At 43.7% G+C, this 18199-nt stretch overlaps 2 protein-coding genes across 3 annotated transcripts; both read right to left on the bottom strand.

Annotated features, from left to right (window-relative positions):
• Positions 1 to 160: 160 nt before the first annotated feature.
• esr1 (estrogen receptor 1) lies at positions 161 to 12007 on the bottom strand. 2 transcript variants are annotated; one of them, XM_047021306.1, is made up of 10 exons: positions 11952 to 12007; positions 11011 to 11409; positions 9715 to 9947; positions 6690 to 6806; positions 5897 to 6087; positions 5630 to 5783; positions 4804 to 4942; positions 3360 to 3493; positions 2828 to 3011; positions 162 to 2426 (listed from the first exon to the last, which is right to left on the bottom strand). In XM_047021306.1, the coding sequence occupies exons 2-10, from the start codon at positions 11328 to 11330 to the stop codon at positions 2144 to 2146; spliced, it is 1755 nt and encodes a 584-aa protein (XP_046877262.1). In that variant the 5' UTR covers positions 11331 to 11409; positions 11952 to 12007; the 3' UTR covers positions 162 to 2143. The 2 variants fall into 2 exon arrangements, with proteins under 2 accessions (XP_046877261.1, XP_046877262.1); XM_047021305.1 differs by lacking the exon at positions 11952 to 12007 and having other exon boundaries at positions 161 to 2426; positions 11011 to 11750.
• A 1001-nt stretch (positions 12008 to 13008) lies between these two features.
• armt1 (acidic residue methyltransferase 1) lies at positions 13009 to 16275 on the bottom strand. The gene is made up of 5 exons (XM_047021487.1): positions 16192 to 16275; positions 15639 to 15744; positions 15189 to 15430; positions 14871 to 15036; positions 13009 to 14751 (listed from the first exon to the last, which is right to left on the bottom strand). The coding sequence occupies exons 1-5, from the start codon at positions 16251 to 16253 to the stop codon at positions 13969 to 13971; spliced, it is 1359 nt and encodes a 452-aa protein (XP_046877443.1). The 5' UTR covers positions 16254 to 16275; the 3' UTR covers positions 13009 to 13968.
• Between the last annotated feature and the right edge of the window lie 1924 nt (positions 16276 to 18199).

Here is an 18199-nt window from a genome sequence, read left to right as displayed (position 1 = left end):
TAATACAACTTCAGTTGCTCTCCAGAAAGACGACAAACATTGGGAAAGTGGCCATCAAACCCTTTAATTACTTACAAGCCAAAACAAAAAAAAAACATTCAAAACGTAACTAACATTTTTTTTCTCAACTGTTCTATCCTCTCCCTCTGTCGCTCGTGCACACACATTTACATTACATTTACATTTAGTCATTTAGCAGATGCTCTTATCCAGAGTGACTTACAGTAAGTACAGGGACATTTTCCCAGAGGCAAGTAGGGTGAAGTGCTTTGCCCAATGACACAACGTCATTTCGCATGGCCGGAAATTGAACCGGCAACCTTCTGATTAACAGCCCGACTCCTTAACCGCTCAGCCATCTGGCCCCGCACACAAAAGGCACACTGTTAAATTAGATACCATTGAGAAGTAAGCATACTGTAGTAAAACGCACAATGAAAACCATTAAGACCGACACACTGCTGTGTGCATATTTACAAGGCACTACATAATGCCCCTCACACCAGACCACCAAAAGGACACACATATTTAACATGAATGGTTCACAATCGAAAAAAGCACACACTACGTCCGTTAAAGTTCCCATGGCATGTTTTTTTTTTTATGTTTTCATATAGGCCTTAGTGGTCCCCTAATACTGTATCTGAAAACTCTTTCCCGAAATTCAGGCTTAGTGAATAATTACAGCCACTAGGAGCATAACCACAATGAGATTTCCTAAGGACGTGCCATTTCTGTGTCTCATTTTCTCATTGGTGGGCCAAATACTCTGGGCAAGCAAAGTAGAGAAAGAGGAGGTAACATTTCCCCTTATGACAACAAAGGGAAAATTCCAGATCCGAAATTCCAAATCCGAAATTCCAGAATACCCAGGGTTTGGTTTACACCAGGGGTGGGAAACGTCCGGCCAGCGAGATCATTTGGTCCGGCCCGCCATTGCACTGCAAGCACCATATTATTAGGTGCATTATTTGTTTGCAGCAGCACTATTTTAATAGTTCAAGTCTTTTATTTGTCAGGTACACAGAACAACACAAGGTTAGACTGGGCACTGAAATTCTTAAGACAAGACAACGCAAGCACCTGGCAAAACATAACATATAAGTACACGGAACACAATTTGGAATATGTGGAAGAGGACCGTGGAGGTCCCTTTCCGCAATCATGATACCCCCCATAAATGTTCACTGCACCCCCAGTCAAAGCAGACTGCATCCGGCCCTGACAGCTAACATCACAAACCTCACCAAAGAGAAGCAGTTCCAGCCATCACGTAAGGGGCGAGTTAATTAAATGTTTGACCAAATATAGCAGGCACATTTTTAAGTTGATGATTCTGTACGGCCCCCGAATGATGTTATAAATATCCAAATGGCAGAAAAAAGGTTCCCTGCCCCTGGTTTACACTTATCAAAATGTTCTAGCCACTGGGGGACCAAAGGCAGGCTAGGGGAACCTGTATTAATGTTAAAGAACCTCATTCAAATCTTTCAAATGTCATGCCACGGGACCTTTAATGAAGCAAACCTCCATCATAGTTAAACACAGAGTTGTCATTTAAAAGCTATACGACATTGCCAATAAACCCCCCAAAAACTGCCTAATATGAGAAGTGCACTTTGGTCAGGGCATCGCATTGTGAGTACAGAGCTCACTGTACAGGCCCACATCAGAAGAGCACACTCGCTGCTGGTTATCAAGTGGGGCTGTTGGGGGCTGTTGGGAGCAGTAAACACACACTAAAGTCACATCTAGGTCAACCATGTGCTGAACTCACAGTATAGACCATGGTCTTTGGTGGTCAATGGTGAGCAAGCTACAGGTTGTTGACGTTATAAATGAATATCTCCTTTGTGAAGGAATAACGCCATGTCTTCTGTCTCAAAGTTTACAGCGGGGGGGGGGGGGGGGGGGGGGAGAAGGGAAAAAGAAACCGCTACCTCCCACCTGAGATCTGTAACTTTCACTGACACCGTTGACGTCCCACTATGTTACATTGTCAAATACAACACTTCTGAATAATTTATCAAAGCAATCATTTAAATTACACAATAGAATGAATAACACTCCGCTTTTCATATTTTCTTACCCATTTGATTTATAATGGGCTTTCTAATCTTCATGTGCCCATTTCTGTCTCTCCTTAATGGAGGGTGCTGCGGTCTGAGCGGGGGATGCCATAATGAAGTATCCCAGACCCAGAGCCTCGGAGCTGGGCATCCTGACCTTGTGTGGGTTCCGTGCTGGGGCCAGTGGAGGTGAGGGTTGTGGTGGTAGAGGGGGGTTCTCCATCAGCCTGAGCCCAGGTTTGAGTCACCTTGGCGGGGGAGTGTAAGCGGTGCGCATCCAACATCTCCAGAAGCAGGTCGTAGAGAGGAACCTTGTTTTTACACTTCATGTTGTACAGGTGTTCCATGCCCTTGTTGCTACAGAGTAGAAATGGCATAAGAGGATGATCAGTGGTTGTATTTACTGTCACACAAAAATTATTTATATCCCTTTCCCATATTTTTTCCAAACAACCACTTTCAATAAATCAGACTCGCTTTCAAATGTAGTGCTCTCTTTACTTCATTTATCTGCTATGTGGATTCAGCACCAGTCTGAATCCACAAGCCTCTCTGCCCCTCAACCTCCCACAGAAGTGCACCTAAGTAGTGTGTACTACAGTAGGTACTGCAGTATACCACAGTGTATAGTACACATATTAAATACAGTCCTCCTCTAAGGAGTGCACATCCTGATGTCTTGCGCAAATATATCATATGACCTAGAGATAGGAGGTGCACTTGGTAGCAGGTAGTGCAGACAGGAAGTGCGTATGGACCTCATGTGTCTAATGTGGGTGAGCAGGAGGAGAAGCTGGGCCTGTCGTCTGGACTGCTGCTGCACCAAGCTTCCCGATTGGCTGATGTGATGGATGAGGGCGTCCGTGATGTTGTCCAGCATGGTTTGCACGGCGGGGCAGTTGTGCAGAGACTCCACAGTGGTAGAGCAGAAGGAGAAGGCACCTGGGGAGAGGGGGATAAAGAGAGAGAGAGAGTTTTCTATTACCTAGTTTCTATTACCAGTTCCTAGGGTAAACATCTCAGATAGCTACGGAAGAGCAGGCAGAGGCAGCAGGGGGTTCTCTCCTTCTCTCTTTTAGTTGTCATGGTGACGGCTATGGGATATTGACGGCACAGTAATGTGGCCCTCTGAGATAACCTGTGTACATGTTTACCAGCAATGAGGGGGGGGGGGGGGGTGAGTGCCCACGGATGGACATACTTGTTAAAGCTCTTAATGGAGTTGTTTTTGACAAAGTGACAAAGAGGATGGTTCAAACCTGTCTCTAGTTCAGACACACACACACTCACCGGAGTTGAGCAGGATGATTGCTTTGAGGCAGACAAACTCCTCGGACTTGAGCTTGAGCATGCGGAAGCGAGCCACGGTGGCCAGGAGCATGTCAAAGATCTCCGCCATGCCCTCCACACAGTCCCCCTCACTCCTGGGGGAGGGGGGAGAAAGACGAGGTGAGGTGGGGGCTTCACATAGCCTTGTCCTACCAGACTCTCGTCCATTTCATTTGTACAGAGTCTGGGCTCTCTCCATTGGCTGGTACTCAGTTGAAATTTAAAACTATTGGATCTGCCCAGCAGTGGAGCACATTTGGCACCCCGGGCAAGGGGCAAGGCCCCTTAAAGGGATCATTTCAAACATGAGTGGTGCTACGCCCCCAATGGTCATGAGTCTCATGACAGGTCAGGAGTCATTTTTGGCACATTTAAATGAGGTCACATCAGGAAAACATCCTGTATTACTGGTCAGAGACATCCCACTCTTACTGGAGAGAGGGTGTCTGACTTGGTGCTGGGGAGATAGAGCCTAGAGGTAAAGAAACTGGATGTTGTGTGTGTGTGTGTGTGTCAGAGAGAGAAGCCCTCTCCTTTCAGCTTCATGTCTAAAGATTTCAAATGGCAAAAGACCCATTTACAGGTAGACTCGTCAACTTATGCCAATCTAAGATGAAATAGGACCATCACAAGCTTCAGAAAGATTACCTACCCATCTCCCTTTCCCTCTCTCGCTGAATACTCCCTCAATAATCTTAGGTTGTGACTCAGCTTGTGAACATGTGAGAAAAAATTGGAGGAATGAAAAATTGAAGGAACAGGATGTGCCTGCAAAATAGCCTCCCTCGCTCCATCCATCTCTCCCCGCCAACCCTCCCCTCGTCCACCAAAACCTCCCAACCAAAAATGTCTCCCTCTCGCTTGGTCCATCACTGCCTCCCTCCCTCTCCATATCTCTCCTGAGTGTCTGGGTTTTGATTAAACATCTCTGCAGGTTGCCATATGGGCTGAGTAATGACAGAGGTGTGAAGCCTTAGAGGTGAGACAGCCTGTTTGGCTCCAGCAGCAGAAGAAAAGCATAATTGAGCTGGATGTTACAATGCCTTCTGGAGAGGTGCAGGCTAACCAGGTGTGAAATAGAAAACTACAATGTGCCAATTTCAATGTAGAATAAGATGTGTGCGTGTATTTATAATCTATGATGTGTGTTACTTGCATGTGTGTGTGAGAGAGTGACTAAGTGTGTGTGTCAGGTGGCTGAGCAGTTAGGGAATCGGGCTAGTAATCAGAAGGTTGCCGGTTCAATTCCCAGCCGTGCAAAATGATGTGCCCTTAGGCAATGCACTTCACCCTTCTTGCCTCGGGGCAATGACCTATACTTACTGAAAGTCGCTCTGGATAAGAGCGTCTGCTAAATGACTAAATGTGAATGTGTGTGTGTGTGTGTGTGTGTACAGTTTTTCACCTGTCCAGTATGAGGTCCTGGGCAAAGATGAGTTTGCCAGGACAATGAATGGATCTCCAGATGAGACCGATCATGAGCACCTCAAGCCAGGAACTTTCTAGAAGCTGCACCTGATCATGGAGAGACAGCTCCTGGAACCCTGCCAGGACACACACACACACACAGTCAAACAATGCAACAACCTCTCTAGAAATATTCCTTTCAAGATGATCCTGAAGACAGATGTAACACGTTAAGTGTTTGGTATATCTTGCCATGATGAATGAACACTGTCGTAAATGAGTCCCTCTGCAATCTCTCTGGCAGGACTAAGGGCCTTATTGCTAGCACTCAGCTGTTGTAATTCATGTATAATTCCATCCACATACAGTTTTTGGACCCCTGATTTTCGACTCCCCTACAATTACAACATAGCAGTCAGGGCTTTCAGGCTTCTCAGTGTGCCAAAGAGCAATGCCCAAGTACACTTAGCAGGTGTGTGTTTGTGTGAGAACCTCTGTGTGTGTCTTTGTGTATGTGTGTGTGTCGGTGTATAGTGTTTTGCCCCCTTGAGGTTAATGGGCTGCTTGAAGGCGCACCAAATTTGTAAGTTGATGACAACAATCATACCCCTCACTGCTATAATGTGTGTGTGCGTACGTGTCATGCGTAGGCAGTCAGGTGTTTAGCCAAGGCCGTAGTCTAGGACACGTCAAAACAGAACTTAAGCCGTCCTCCGTGTGTGCGTGCGTCACAAAGACCAACCACGAATGCTCGTATCTGCTCCGAGTCACGTAATGGGACCCCATCCATCTGTCCCTCTCATGTGTAATACGTCACCCCCTACCTGGAACTTTCTTGGCCCAGGCAATCATGTGGACCAGCTCCTTATCGGCCATGCTGGTGAGCAGGGTCATCATGGTGACCTCGGTGTAGGGTCGACTCAGCTTCTGACGAGAGCACAGGGCGGGAGGCTCGGCCTCCTGGAGCAGCACCAGCACCTGTTCCAAACAAGGGGAAGGGCGTGGATGAGTCCGGAAGCACACGACTAACCAGCTGTATGTGCGGTTCAAAAGGGTTCAGGAAGGGGGATGTGAGTTGGAGCGTTGATCACCTGGTCAGGGGCCATGTTGACGCCTGCTCCGGCCTCTCTTCTGTTGCTGTTGGGGCTGCTGCTGTTCTCCCCCCCGCTCTTAGGGGGCGCTGCCTTGTGCTCCATCTCCTCCAGGGCTTTTTTGTTGACTGCGAAGCCGCATCGCCGCCTGTCCCTCCGTAACACGCGACCACCGCGGTCTTTACGTAAGCCTCGGGAAAATAGCAATTATCCCACACTTATCAGACACATCATTTACACTGTTGACCAACTTGACAACACTTAGTGTTCTGTGCTTACAGTATAAATGTGTGTAAGTGTGTGCGCACGTGTGTGTGTGTGCGTATGTGGATTCATGAAGAATGAAAACAAAAACTTGGGTGTTTGCTAATCAGCTCTCTTACTCCCTATGAGGAAATGAGTTCAAGGCCGCTAGAGAGGCAGTCTCCATCTTATCTGCCTTCTGCACACGCTCACACCCTGCATTCTCTCAGAATCAAGGAAAACCAACCGATAGTTCAAGCTGAAAAGGCACTTGAGAAACTGTCAACTGGGATACGTTGAAAGAGTAAAAGGAGAAAGGCTCTACTTTGTGTGCTATATAATCAGCTTAACTGACGAGTGGTGTGATTGATTTCAATTAGTGATTTCGACAAACCAATTACAACACCACTTCAGAGGCCGCAATGCAACAGGCCGCAGTAAAAGTCTGTCGGTGTGTATATCACCATGTGTGTGTCCTCTCTGTTTGTTGTTCTGTCACTCAGTATCTACCCCTTACTGGCCAAAATGATCGCACAGTGTCCAAACTCACCCCCTTTCATCATGCCCACTTCATAGCACTTCCTTAGTCGGCACGCCTGGCAACTCTTCCTCCGGTTCCTGTCGATGGTACACTGGTTGGTTGCTGGGCACATATAGTCATTGTGACCTGGAAGTAAGAATAACTATGAGGATGTTCAGATTTCTTATTACATTTTCCAATCATAAGGGTTGGAGTAGATGCGCTTGTTTGGTACTAGAAAACATTTCATTCTCCCTTTTTAAATACACCCGCTATGGAGTCAATTACAACTTTCCATTTTCCCTTCATAATCACCATGGAGACCTCAGCAATCTGACGTGTCTTTTGTTGCAAGATATTTCGAAAAATATTTGTTTAATATTCTGCTTTCTTTCCCAAACAAACAGAAATATGGCAGCAAAAAGAAGAAGACGTTTGCCCAAAAAAGCGTGGGTAACACTTTAGAATAATAGTCCTTTGTTAACGAGTAGCTATGCAGGAAGTAATAGGTAGTACTACATTAACACCAAATTTAATACTATTAACTAATATGGAACCAAGATTAACTAAGCAGTAAGTAATAGCTAATTTCCTAAGAAGGTAGTTCCTTCCAAAAGTAGTCCTCATTGAGAACTACTTGTTAACTATGACCAATTAAGAAAAATTAACCAATGAATTACAAATCACAAAAGTAATGTTTAAAAAGTGAACAATTGTGGTTTTCTTACTCTTAACATGGTCACAACATTTCAGAAGCTTCAGCCTCAAATGGGTTCTTTGTGGAAACCAGTTTATGAATATTATATCCCCCCAAATACGTTAACTACAGGTTGAGATTGTGACTACTCTTACTAAAGGATGGACGTATGTTCTCAGTTTATTTCAAACTTAAACATGGAATAATACAAATAATGATCATTTGTTTAACATTTTTTAGCAGCTTGTGCCTCAAATGAGTTATTTGTGGAAACCAGTTCATGAATATTAACGTTATAACATGTCCCCTCCCCAATATTTGATCATAGGCCTATTGTATGATTATGGGACACGTCCCCCCCAATATTTTGTCATACCGTATGATTATGGGACACGTCCCCCCCAATATTTGATCATACTGTATGATTATGGGACACGTCCCCCCCCAATATTTGATCATACTGTATGACTATGGGACATGTCCCCCCCCAATATTTGATCATACTGTATGATTATGGGACACGTCCCCCCCAATATTTGATCATACTGTATGATTATGGGACACGTCCCCCCCAATATTTGATCATACTGTATTATTATGGGACACGTCCTCCCCAATACTTGATCTCATGCTGTATGATTATGCAGGCAATTTCGATGTGACCACTAATACGTCTTTCTGCACCTCCGAAAATATCAAATCCCGGCCGGACCATTTTCCAAATCCAGTCGACTTGGTTTACTGAAACCTATTTGTCCTGAAATCCTTGTCATGTTTTCCCTACACCTATACAGCAACGTCAATGAGTGAGTTTGGAGCGCAAAATCATTTGGCACATTTTTATGGATGGTAAATATCCAGTATTTGGCAAACATAATCCCTTAGATTAGAATTTCGAATTGTAGAATTTTTGCAAATTTTGAATTGTGGAATTTGTGCGAATTTCGATTGCAATACTATACAGTTTGTATGAAACGGACTACAATCTAGCCGACAAAAACCGCGGACCTGGCAACACTGACTAGTAGTTCCTGCTGGATGACAAGGTAACGCTTGAGTAATTAGTGAGGAGTTATACTGGTTTTCACAAGTAATATAATAAGTCCAATTTTATATTTGAAACATACGGTACAGGCATACATTTCTGTGAGGCACTAGTGATATTCTAACAAATATAATGTAATCTGAAAGATGTGGTTTTGCACTTATCGCAACATAAATGCAGGCAATGTCTTCATTAAGGATGCAAAGTTTTTGACGAGAGAACATCAATGTTTATAATCATATCCTAAAGAGAAGTCCTCCTCAGGTAGAAGTAAAAAGTTAAAGTACGTGTTCCAGGGTTTGCCTAACATCACCCTGGAACACGTACTTTATTGACGATAAAGTACTACCTCTCGTACCTTATTGCTCACATAGTATTAAATTCGGTGTTAATGTATTACTACCTATTACTTCCTGCATAGCTACTCGTTAACAAAGGACCAATATTCTAAAGTGTTACCAAAGCGTGTCATAAGGTTTCGTTTTGAATATCCTAGGCCTGATACATTTTGTTGTATGTTAAAAAAAGAACAACAATACAGCACCTTGAAAAATAAGCCTATTTAATTATCTTCAAGAAGTCCTAGGGGTTGCCACAGAGAGCATGCACATCTAACCCAGTGTCAAGGCTGGCGGTATCAAGTTCCCACACACACACACACAATTTCAATTTAAACAAGATGATAGCAAAATAAGTGGTGCATAACATTCTGTAATTGACATGGTCCACCTCCATCAGTTCTACATTTGGGACAGTGTCATAGGTAGTCTCATAGGCACCGTTTCTCATTTCTATCTAATTTCTTTCTCTCTTTGTTGAATGCACTGTTTTTTTTCTCACATAGCTTCCTTTATTTACTGAATAGAATGATAATATAGATAGTTTTCTTTGAATGTGAACCTGAATGTGAACCATTGTCCAGTGCAGCTTAATGGAATTTTGTGCCTGTCATGATGGAATGTCTGATTTGATAATGGAACGCTGATGAGTTGTAGAGTTCACACACAGACCAACTTTGCACTCCGAGATACCAGGGAAGTATTAAGTGTGTGTAGTGTAATGTTGACAGTGTGTAAAGAATTGAGGTCATTGTGACCCACCGTCGTGGTGCAAAAGGTGGGTCACAATGAGCCGATGGCAGCACAAGGGTTAAACTAGAGAGTTTGTAGAGTGTGTGTAAAATGTGTTAAAAGTGTTGAGTATTTGTAGTTTAATAATTTAGAGAATATCTTCAAATGTTGTTTAGAGTGTGTTTATAGAGTGTTTGTAGCTAGTGTTGAGTTACCACAACAGTAAGAAATGAAGTGTCCTACCTTGAATGCTCCTCTTGAAGAAGGCCTTGCAGCCCTCACAGGACCACACCCCGTAGTGGTATCCTGAGGCGTAGTCGCTACAGACAGCGCAGTACCGCATCTCCTTGGCCATCTCAAGCACACCAACTCTCAGCCCCGACATCGACCCGGCCGCAGTGTACGACTCTGGCCTATCAGGGGCACTACAGAGGTCCTCATGTGACACAGACTGCTGATTGGGTCCCACACTGGACCTGAAAGAGGGATTGGTCAGATAACCTGGTCTGCTTTGGTATTTGTTTTTCACTTTAAAGTCTTTATCCAAGTAAAAGCTTTGTGCAAATATTTGATTCTTTTGGTAATCATGCTGTCCCCTACAATCAAATAGCACTTGTTTGTACAAGATCATGGTCAATAAAACAATCAGCCTGAAGATCCTACCATTTGATAAAAAATGACTTTTTCAAACCACAGCAACAGGGAGCAGTAAATTGGGGTTGCTTCACACAAAATACCCTTCTATTCCTCAAAGGACATGAATTAGCTGAATGATTGTAATAGCAGCTTTGTACACATCCAGTTCCCAGAACAACTCAGGGTCTAATTTCTCTCTTGTTCAGGAAGTAAACTGTACGTGTGTTTTTACATGTTGTTCTTGTTTCAAGGTCTGCAACCAAGCTGTTTCTGTCAGGAACAAGCGTGCCAGATGAGGGACTTAAAATGGCCCAGAAATGTTTTCCTTAAAGTCTTGCATTTAGACAAATAACAGATTGGACTTGTATTACGTTATGAACGAGATATGAGCACATCCTGAGGACTAAACTCATAAACCCAGATCTAGAAAGGAAGAAAGGAAAGAAATGGGCCAGTGGTAGGCAAATTCATACACTGGATTGTCCTGACAGAGTAGAGTGTGGTTAATTTGAACAGGTTTTAAAAAGGATGGAACTTTAAAGTTAAAGAGGTGTCACCTAAATGAGGAAGATTAACAGACTGTCTTTGATTTTCCTTACTTCCAATGCCACCCCATCAAAGACAAGGGTCGGACTATACCATTTATTTGAATGTGACGTCCTTTGTTAATTACATCTTACAAGAAACACTGCAAACTAAAATGACATTACAACCCAAAAGTTAATATTAACAGAGTATATGAATTAATTGTTTTATAAAATATTCTCCTAGCATGACACAATTCAGTATTACTGTATTATATATATACATTCAGTAGGCTCTTCAATGCATGCATTCAGGACATTCTGACTTTAAATGAAATCAAGACAGTTGGTTGGGAAGTCATCTTGGTTAGAGGCTCACCTGTAGAGGGATGTGGAGCTGGTGTCCAGGTAGTAGGGCTGACCAGGAAGTCCTGGGTGGCTGGGAGGGTGCAGGAAGGGGCTGAGCTGGGGGCTGGACGGCACAAACACCAGCGGACTGGTTGGCCCACTGCCCAGGGAGGGCAGACTGCCATCTGAGGGGGGACCGTGGGTATCCAGGGAGGGAGAGTAGTATCCCACTGCAGGGGTGGCCGAGGGACTGTAGAGCAGTTCTGGGGCAGGAACAGCGTAGTCATAGCCACCGTCCAGGTAGTCGATGGAGGCTGCCCCTCCGCCCCTGCGAGCCTCGTCAGGGTACATGTCGCTGAGCGAGGCGCAAGGCGCAGAGGGATGCTGGGGTGAAAGGTCGCGGGTGTCCAGCGCTGAGGCGGTCTTGGATCTGGACGGGAATTTACGAGGTTTAGAATCCAGCGGACTCTGAGTCTGCTTAGCTATCATCACAACACAGCAGCACTGATAAGCAGTATGATTTAGACTGGCTCTCTGAAGGCGGGGAAAGAGAGCTTCTGCTCTTTGTGTCCTTTCTCTGTCTCTTTCTCTCTCTTTGCTTCGTCCCTTCCTTCCTGCTAGGCAACTCAACACTGGATTTGGAGCTGAAGAGGGCTTGGGGGGCAGAGGGGGTTCCGACTATCTTTTCACTCCTCTCTCACTCACTCACTCACTCACTCTCTTTACTGGTTCCCTGCCAGTTTCTGCGGCCCTCTTCCTGAACGATCGTGCTTTCAACCTTCACTTTTCTTTTTTTTTTTTTTTTTTACAGGGCTAGACCTTTTCCATCTATTCTCCACTGCTGTGTACGAGGGAAAAGGGGGAAGGAGACAGAGACAACTCCAAATATATGTCCTCTCCCTACAGTATTTAAAAACCTTGCTTTCCTTGTAAAGCTTTTAGCAGAGTTGAGGTACAGACAAATAAGCTTACCCTGTTGAGAGTCCCTCTTCTTTGCGTGACACTAAGCTGACTTTAGTAATGCAGATTTACAGAACAACCATTCACTGTGGATTGAATATATATCAGAACATACATTGGAAACATACGATACTCTTTAGAATGGGACGAGAAATACTTCAATCTATACAAATACAATCAACATCTTACCCCAGTATTTCAAGCTATCGACTCAGGATAAGCAGGTTCCCATAATGTTTAAATCTCTCTGTCTCAAATCTCATCTCTCTTTCTCCAGCTTCTCATTGATATATGGCTTCCCTGAGTAGAATCGATAAGAACAAGAGATAGGTAAAAAGAATAAACTAATTAAAGATGCTGCCAAATCGATGTATGTGATACCAGTGGAACAGGTTGCTATAACACTGCAAACAGAGAAGGTCAGTGCTCGGTCCCTCTGCCAGGATTACATCATCTAAAAAGGTGAAAATGAGTAAATCGACATGGCAACAGGAAAAAACTGATTCAGTTAACCATTTCGTCTGAGCCAGCTCCTACTGACCACAGTGAAAATGGTCACATATTAACAGACTCGGTTGTATACAAAATTATCGACGGATGCTTTTGCTTGCAAAAAACATCTAAACAGACAATGACCTTGTGAACTGCAATGGCAGACGGGACAAGAAAATGAGTACTTAACCGGATGGAATCTCTCTGTACTGTCTTCATTTGGTAAACATCACAGTCAGGCATGTCAAGTCAAGTCAACAAGTAGCTGTGATGATAATGCCATTTCATAGAACTTTTACCCAGTCTTAAATGAAGAGGGATAATGAGGTTCAGACTAGGGAATATAAGAAAAAGAAAGAATTTGGAAAATAGACAACACATAAGTGGCTTAGGCCTCTTTGGGTTGAACAGTCATTCTTCTAACTTCACTTCCATGACTGAATTTTCGTTTCCAACGGGGAAGAAAGTGAGAAAGCTCATTCAGTCATTTTCACCCTGTAGCTGTGAGATGAATGCAGTAAATGACTGTCACTAAAGATACATGTACTAGCGGCCACTGTGGATGGCATAAGTAAACACAATCTAGACAGTCAGAACCCTTTTAATCAACTGTATTACATAGGTTTTGAGGATCTTCCTTAAACAGGTACACAGTATATATGTAGACTATGTTATTGTTACATTGACCTCTTGACAGTAGCGATTAATCGGCTCAACTTATTTAATGTCCACATGATATTTACTCATTCACTTGTAACATGTAATATCTTGATACTGAACCCTGATACATGCATTACAACAGCACATGCAACATTTCAACATTTTGATGAGACAGAAATCCCACAGACATTAAAACCTGAATTCAAACTCAAAGTTGAACTTTAAAGTTTGAAGAAAAGATCCAGTCTTAATGCCGTTTCATTTTGAGATTTAAATCTCATGCAACTAATGAAGTATCAAAATGTATCCATTGTAATCCAAAAGTATGGCTTGGGATTCAAAAGTTTAAACGAAAGATATTTATTTCAACAATTGGTATGATCTCGTATGTAAACATCATGTCTGAATAAAGCGCACAGACTAACAAAGGATACTACTGAAAATACAGAACTGTTTGGTTGATAAATTCATTTGTGGATTCAAAATAGACTAATAAACAAAATGGTTTCCGAGGTGCTGTAATAATACTGTGCATAAAGTTGAAACACTACAGAGCAGGAGTCAGCTGTGTGTGTTTATCCTAGCACTGCCATCTTACCATTCCTACTCTTAGTCGACTATCTTAAGCACTAGGAACAATGTTTTTATTTCAACCATTAACAGACTAGTAGCACTATTCTCTTTCACTAGATGTCCTCAACTCAGCCCACAGCAGCATCTCAAACCTAATTTCATGTGTTCCATCCTTTGCCCTGCTAAATGCTAACCATGCTCATGTAGACAACTGCACAAAGAAAGGAGGTTTAAGAAAAGTATTGAGACACAACCTTTACCCAAATAAAGACTTGCATTTATGACATTGCTTCAAGTGACAGTCCTATTGTTCCCGGTGTGGGCTGAAAAACTGGACCACAGCATACTTGCCGCTGGTCATCCAGCCAGGCTCTTGGACACTGAGGTTCTCCCCTTGCCCGTGCTGCAGCCCTACCTGCACGTTGGCCTTCAGAGTCCGCAGGCTGCAGAGAGGGGCGGGCCCAAACCCTCGCAGGGCCCTATCAAATGGCACGGTGTGCTCCCAGTCCCTATCACCAACCAGCTTCCTGTAATTCAGGTCTCCTTTGAAAATAATCAGGTCAGCTCCCTGCAGTGTTGCATAAAGGTCGGGAGCGTCTGCTGCCATGTCACAGTACTCGTGGGGCAGCGTCCAGAATGGGTGGTCGTGATAGGACCACACTCCCTCCCGCACCAAGCTCTGCCACTCTGCGCCACTCTTGGACATCCACTTGTGATTGGCTGCAAGAGTCTGGCGAATGGTCCACTGGAAGTCATGAGCAGTGACATCGGAGACAAACCAAGGGATAGATTTACCATGGAAACGGACCTCGCGTGCTAGACCTGAGGAGATCAGGAAGTGGGCCAGGACCAGGTCGGTGATCAACTCAAAGCCAGCGTTGTCCAGGACGATGTCCACCCTCCCAGCCGAGTGCTGGCCGTCCTCCCCGTGTCTCTGAGCCGAGGTCAAGGTCGACCACACCATGTTGGAGTCATCCACAAGGATGAAAGGTCGGAGGTCAGCGAGAGAGTCGATTGGATTGGCTTTCTGGGAGTTATCCTGACCAGCAGAGATGGACAAGTCACACTTGTTTCCCCACAGAGAAACCTTGGAAGAAAAGGGAAGGTTTGCATTAAGTGGGTTACTAATTCATCAACTTTTTATTTGATTTTAGTAACCTTACTAAAACAAGAAACCAGGCGTGTGTGGTGAAGCCATGTATTCACCTGCAGTAGTTTGAGAAACTGCTCCAGTAAGTGGCTCTCTGACAGCTCACCCATGTTTCTGTGGAGCCCCTGCAGGTACGTACACAGGGCTATCACAGCCTGCTGGGATTCAAAGTAACTCTGGGTCTTTCCTTCATTAAACGCATCGAAGTCACATATAGGTGGACTGACAGAGAACAGGGAAAGAGAGAATGTCATTTTTGGTATTCACTCTCTCTTGCAAAAGAAGTCTTTGTATGTTCTAAGTAAGTAATGTTTGTGCTATAACTTAAAACTTTAATAGCTTAACTAACTAAATTCCCTTTCATCCCTACTCACTTGAGCCAGATGGCCTCATGTATCCGGCGGTACATGTAGCACTCCACATAGAGCCAGGGGGATTTGAACCAGCTGACAGAGTCCTGGTCGCCCATCAGGCTCTGTTGTCTCAGCAGGTACTGGTTCCAGGAGTCTGTGTCCTCCAGGCCATCAGAGAGGGCTAGCACAGGCTTGTCTGTCTGCATCTCATTCCTCAGCTTGGACAGGAAGGAGATGGCCCTTTTCTCAGCCTGGACACCTTCCTATGGAAGCAGAGTGAATAGAGAAAAACATTGATGTAGACTTTAGATAAGAAAGCAGGATTGATACTGTAGGTGATTCTGTAAGAGGAAATAGGCTTGGTACAACAGAGTAAATAAACTTTCTACAGTCATTCTACTATCTTAGTTATAGAACTTTCTAAGTAATTGACCATATACATGTTGACAGCATCACAATGTAGCTATCTACCTCTCCATATTCCTCGAAGAACTTGTTCTTACTGCGGTGGATGGTGTCAATGACCCTTGTCAAGATAGTCGGAAACCTGTCCCTCACTGTCAAATATGCAAATGACCTGGGAGAAAAATAGAGTACAGAAACCAACAATTAAAAGGCACAATTATTAATCAAAAGAACATGGCAATTCAAATTCCGTCAGTGTTACGGTTGCCAGTTTGGGGATCCAATTAACAGAAGTGTGGAAGTCACTAACAAAGACAAACACTGAGTAGCTGGTCACCAGCAATTCCACAATTCTTTTGAAGCTAGCATTAGAATAAATATGGCAAAAAGAGTGCAGTATCACGTCTGGTGCATAACTCTAAACAGAAATAGCAAGCTTCAGCTAGCTCGCTAGTAGTGCTGTCATAGCATTAGCATTAGCATGCTACCTAGCTGTCACATTATACATATCTTTTACGACGACACCAAATAATTTTAGCTCTATCTGTCCATGCTAAGTTTTGCATTATACTATACATTGTAAATAATAGTCTTAGTCTGAATGTAACGGCCAACATACTCAACAACTTTAGCAGACAGGGCTGGTGGGACTCCCTGGTGCAGAGATTGAACAGACGCCATGATTCAATGCAACCAGGAAAAGACATTGAAATGCAACTTTATTCGTCTCAACACCATCACCAAAGCTTTGGGTCAGAACTTGTTCTGCTAATGTTGTATTGATCATTTATTATTATTATTTGTTTATTTATAATGCTTATTTTTGCCATAAAAGTCCAACTGTTCATTACAGTAGGTCTAATTAATAGATATATTTTCATGATCAGAGTAAAACAGGTTGATTGTTTAATAAAACGATCAAATCTGTGCCTTGCCATATGTGTACACTCTTAAAGCGATGGGGACGATTAAGAAAACTATACGTTCACTAAAAGTAGCCTGGGCTAGGGTTCTGCCAGTTTTTACACAATGCCAGGAGCCCCTTAGGCTACACAATGCTGCCATCTCACGGCAAGTTAACATTACTGTAACCGCTAAACTCATAGATTTAGGCTACTGCATAGCCTATTGGTCAATGTAGTTTTTTACCCCTAACTCAGAAAAAAAAATATATATATTACTACAGATAATTCAGCTACATAATGGCCGGGTTTGATTCGTTAAGCTCTTAACGCTAAAAGCTTCTTAATAAAACGATCAAATCTGTGCCTTGCCATATGCGTACACTCTTAAAACGATGGGGAAACTTTTAGAAAACTATACGTTCACTAAAAGTAGCCTAGGTTTCAACGGTTCTTACTACGGTACGGCTCTTAACGCTGAGAGCTTCTTACGAGCGTTCTAAGAGCGTTCTAGAGCGTTCTTAAGTTTAACGAATCTGGGAAACCCGGCCAATGTTTGTAAAGACTGAATCGAAGACCTTGTACAGTCATGTAGACATTAAATGCTCCTCGTTGCCAGTAACGGTTCGTGTAGGCTAATGTCAAACTGACGATGGTCACATTTAGTTGAATTGATTTGTGCTTGCCTGCCTAGCTGCTGAATTTGGGGATCAGAGAGTGACGATTCCAGACACCACCTGGGGGCCAATGACTTCAACAGATCTGAGTCCTCGCAAACTTCGCTTCGCCCCGGGGGCAACTATTATGTGACCGCATCCTTTGGGGCGTCCTCTGCAGAGGGCGACAGTTGCCATGGAGACGTTAAGCCACCATATCAAGTAACTACAGAACGCCATAGGCCATGGCGGGAAAAGGAGGATTGGCGTGCCAAAGGAATTTAGTCAAAGCACGGCCTTTTGACGCCAGCAGGATGCAGGGTTCCAGATTGTGGCCTGCATGCGACAGAATGTTTGCACACAGATGCAACAATGAACAAAAACATATTACTATTCAAAGATCCCCACATTAGGCCTACACATTTTTGGAACGATAGTAGCCTACAGCCCATTGGGCGCACAGCCTCTATATAATGCGCTATAATAATAACGCGTCTAATAAATGAAGTCTATTTTGAGATAGTGTACTCTTAAACTTTAAATCTGAACAAGACGTATAGCCTACATTCCACTCCTTGCATGACCACTTTTAACTCTGCAGGACAATAGCCTGATTAGGCCTACATTGGCCTATGCACATGGTTTAAAAGATAAACTGCTAATTTAGCCTAGGCCTATATTTTCGATATTTTGCCCCTTAAACTGGTTTACTCAAACGTCACCATAGAAACCTGGCCGCCGTGTTTCCAGCATGTGAAGCCGTGTTGTCCAGCTGTGCCAATCTCCGGTGTTCAAGCCCAACCCCCACCGACCACCCCCATGTCCGGATCTGTTTCTCTGAACCGGAGAGAGGGGCGAGAGGGGATCCGTAATTCCGTATTGCATGACTCAAACACTCTGGTTTCAAAACACGCCATAACATCAAGCCTTAAACAGTTGTCTTTGTTCTGCAGTCACAACACTAGGCTAATGTTTAGCCTACCTAAATATAGCCAATGCTTATTTGATGTGACCCGAATGGTTAATAGTTAAGCTTGTGCTGCTGATGCTAAGGTTAAAATGCTGGAAA

Source organism: Hypomesus transpacificus, chromosome 6 (assembly GCF_021917145.1).
Source record: "Hypomesus transpacificus isolate Combined female chromosome 6, fHypTra1, whole genome shotgun sequence".
Classification (NCBI taxonomy): domain Eukaryota; kingdom Metazoa; phylum Chordata; class Actinopteri; order Osmeriformes; family Osmeridae; genus Hypomesus; species Hypomesus transpacificus.
The sequence above is the reverse complement of the archived record's forward strand: the minus strand, read 5'-3'. Positions and strand labels throughout refer to the sequence as shown.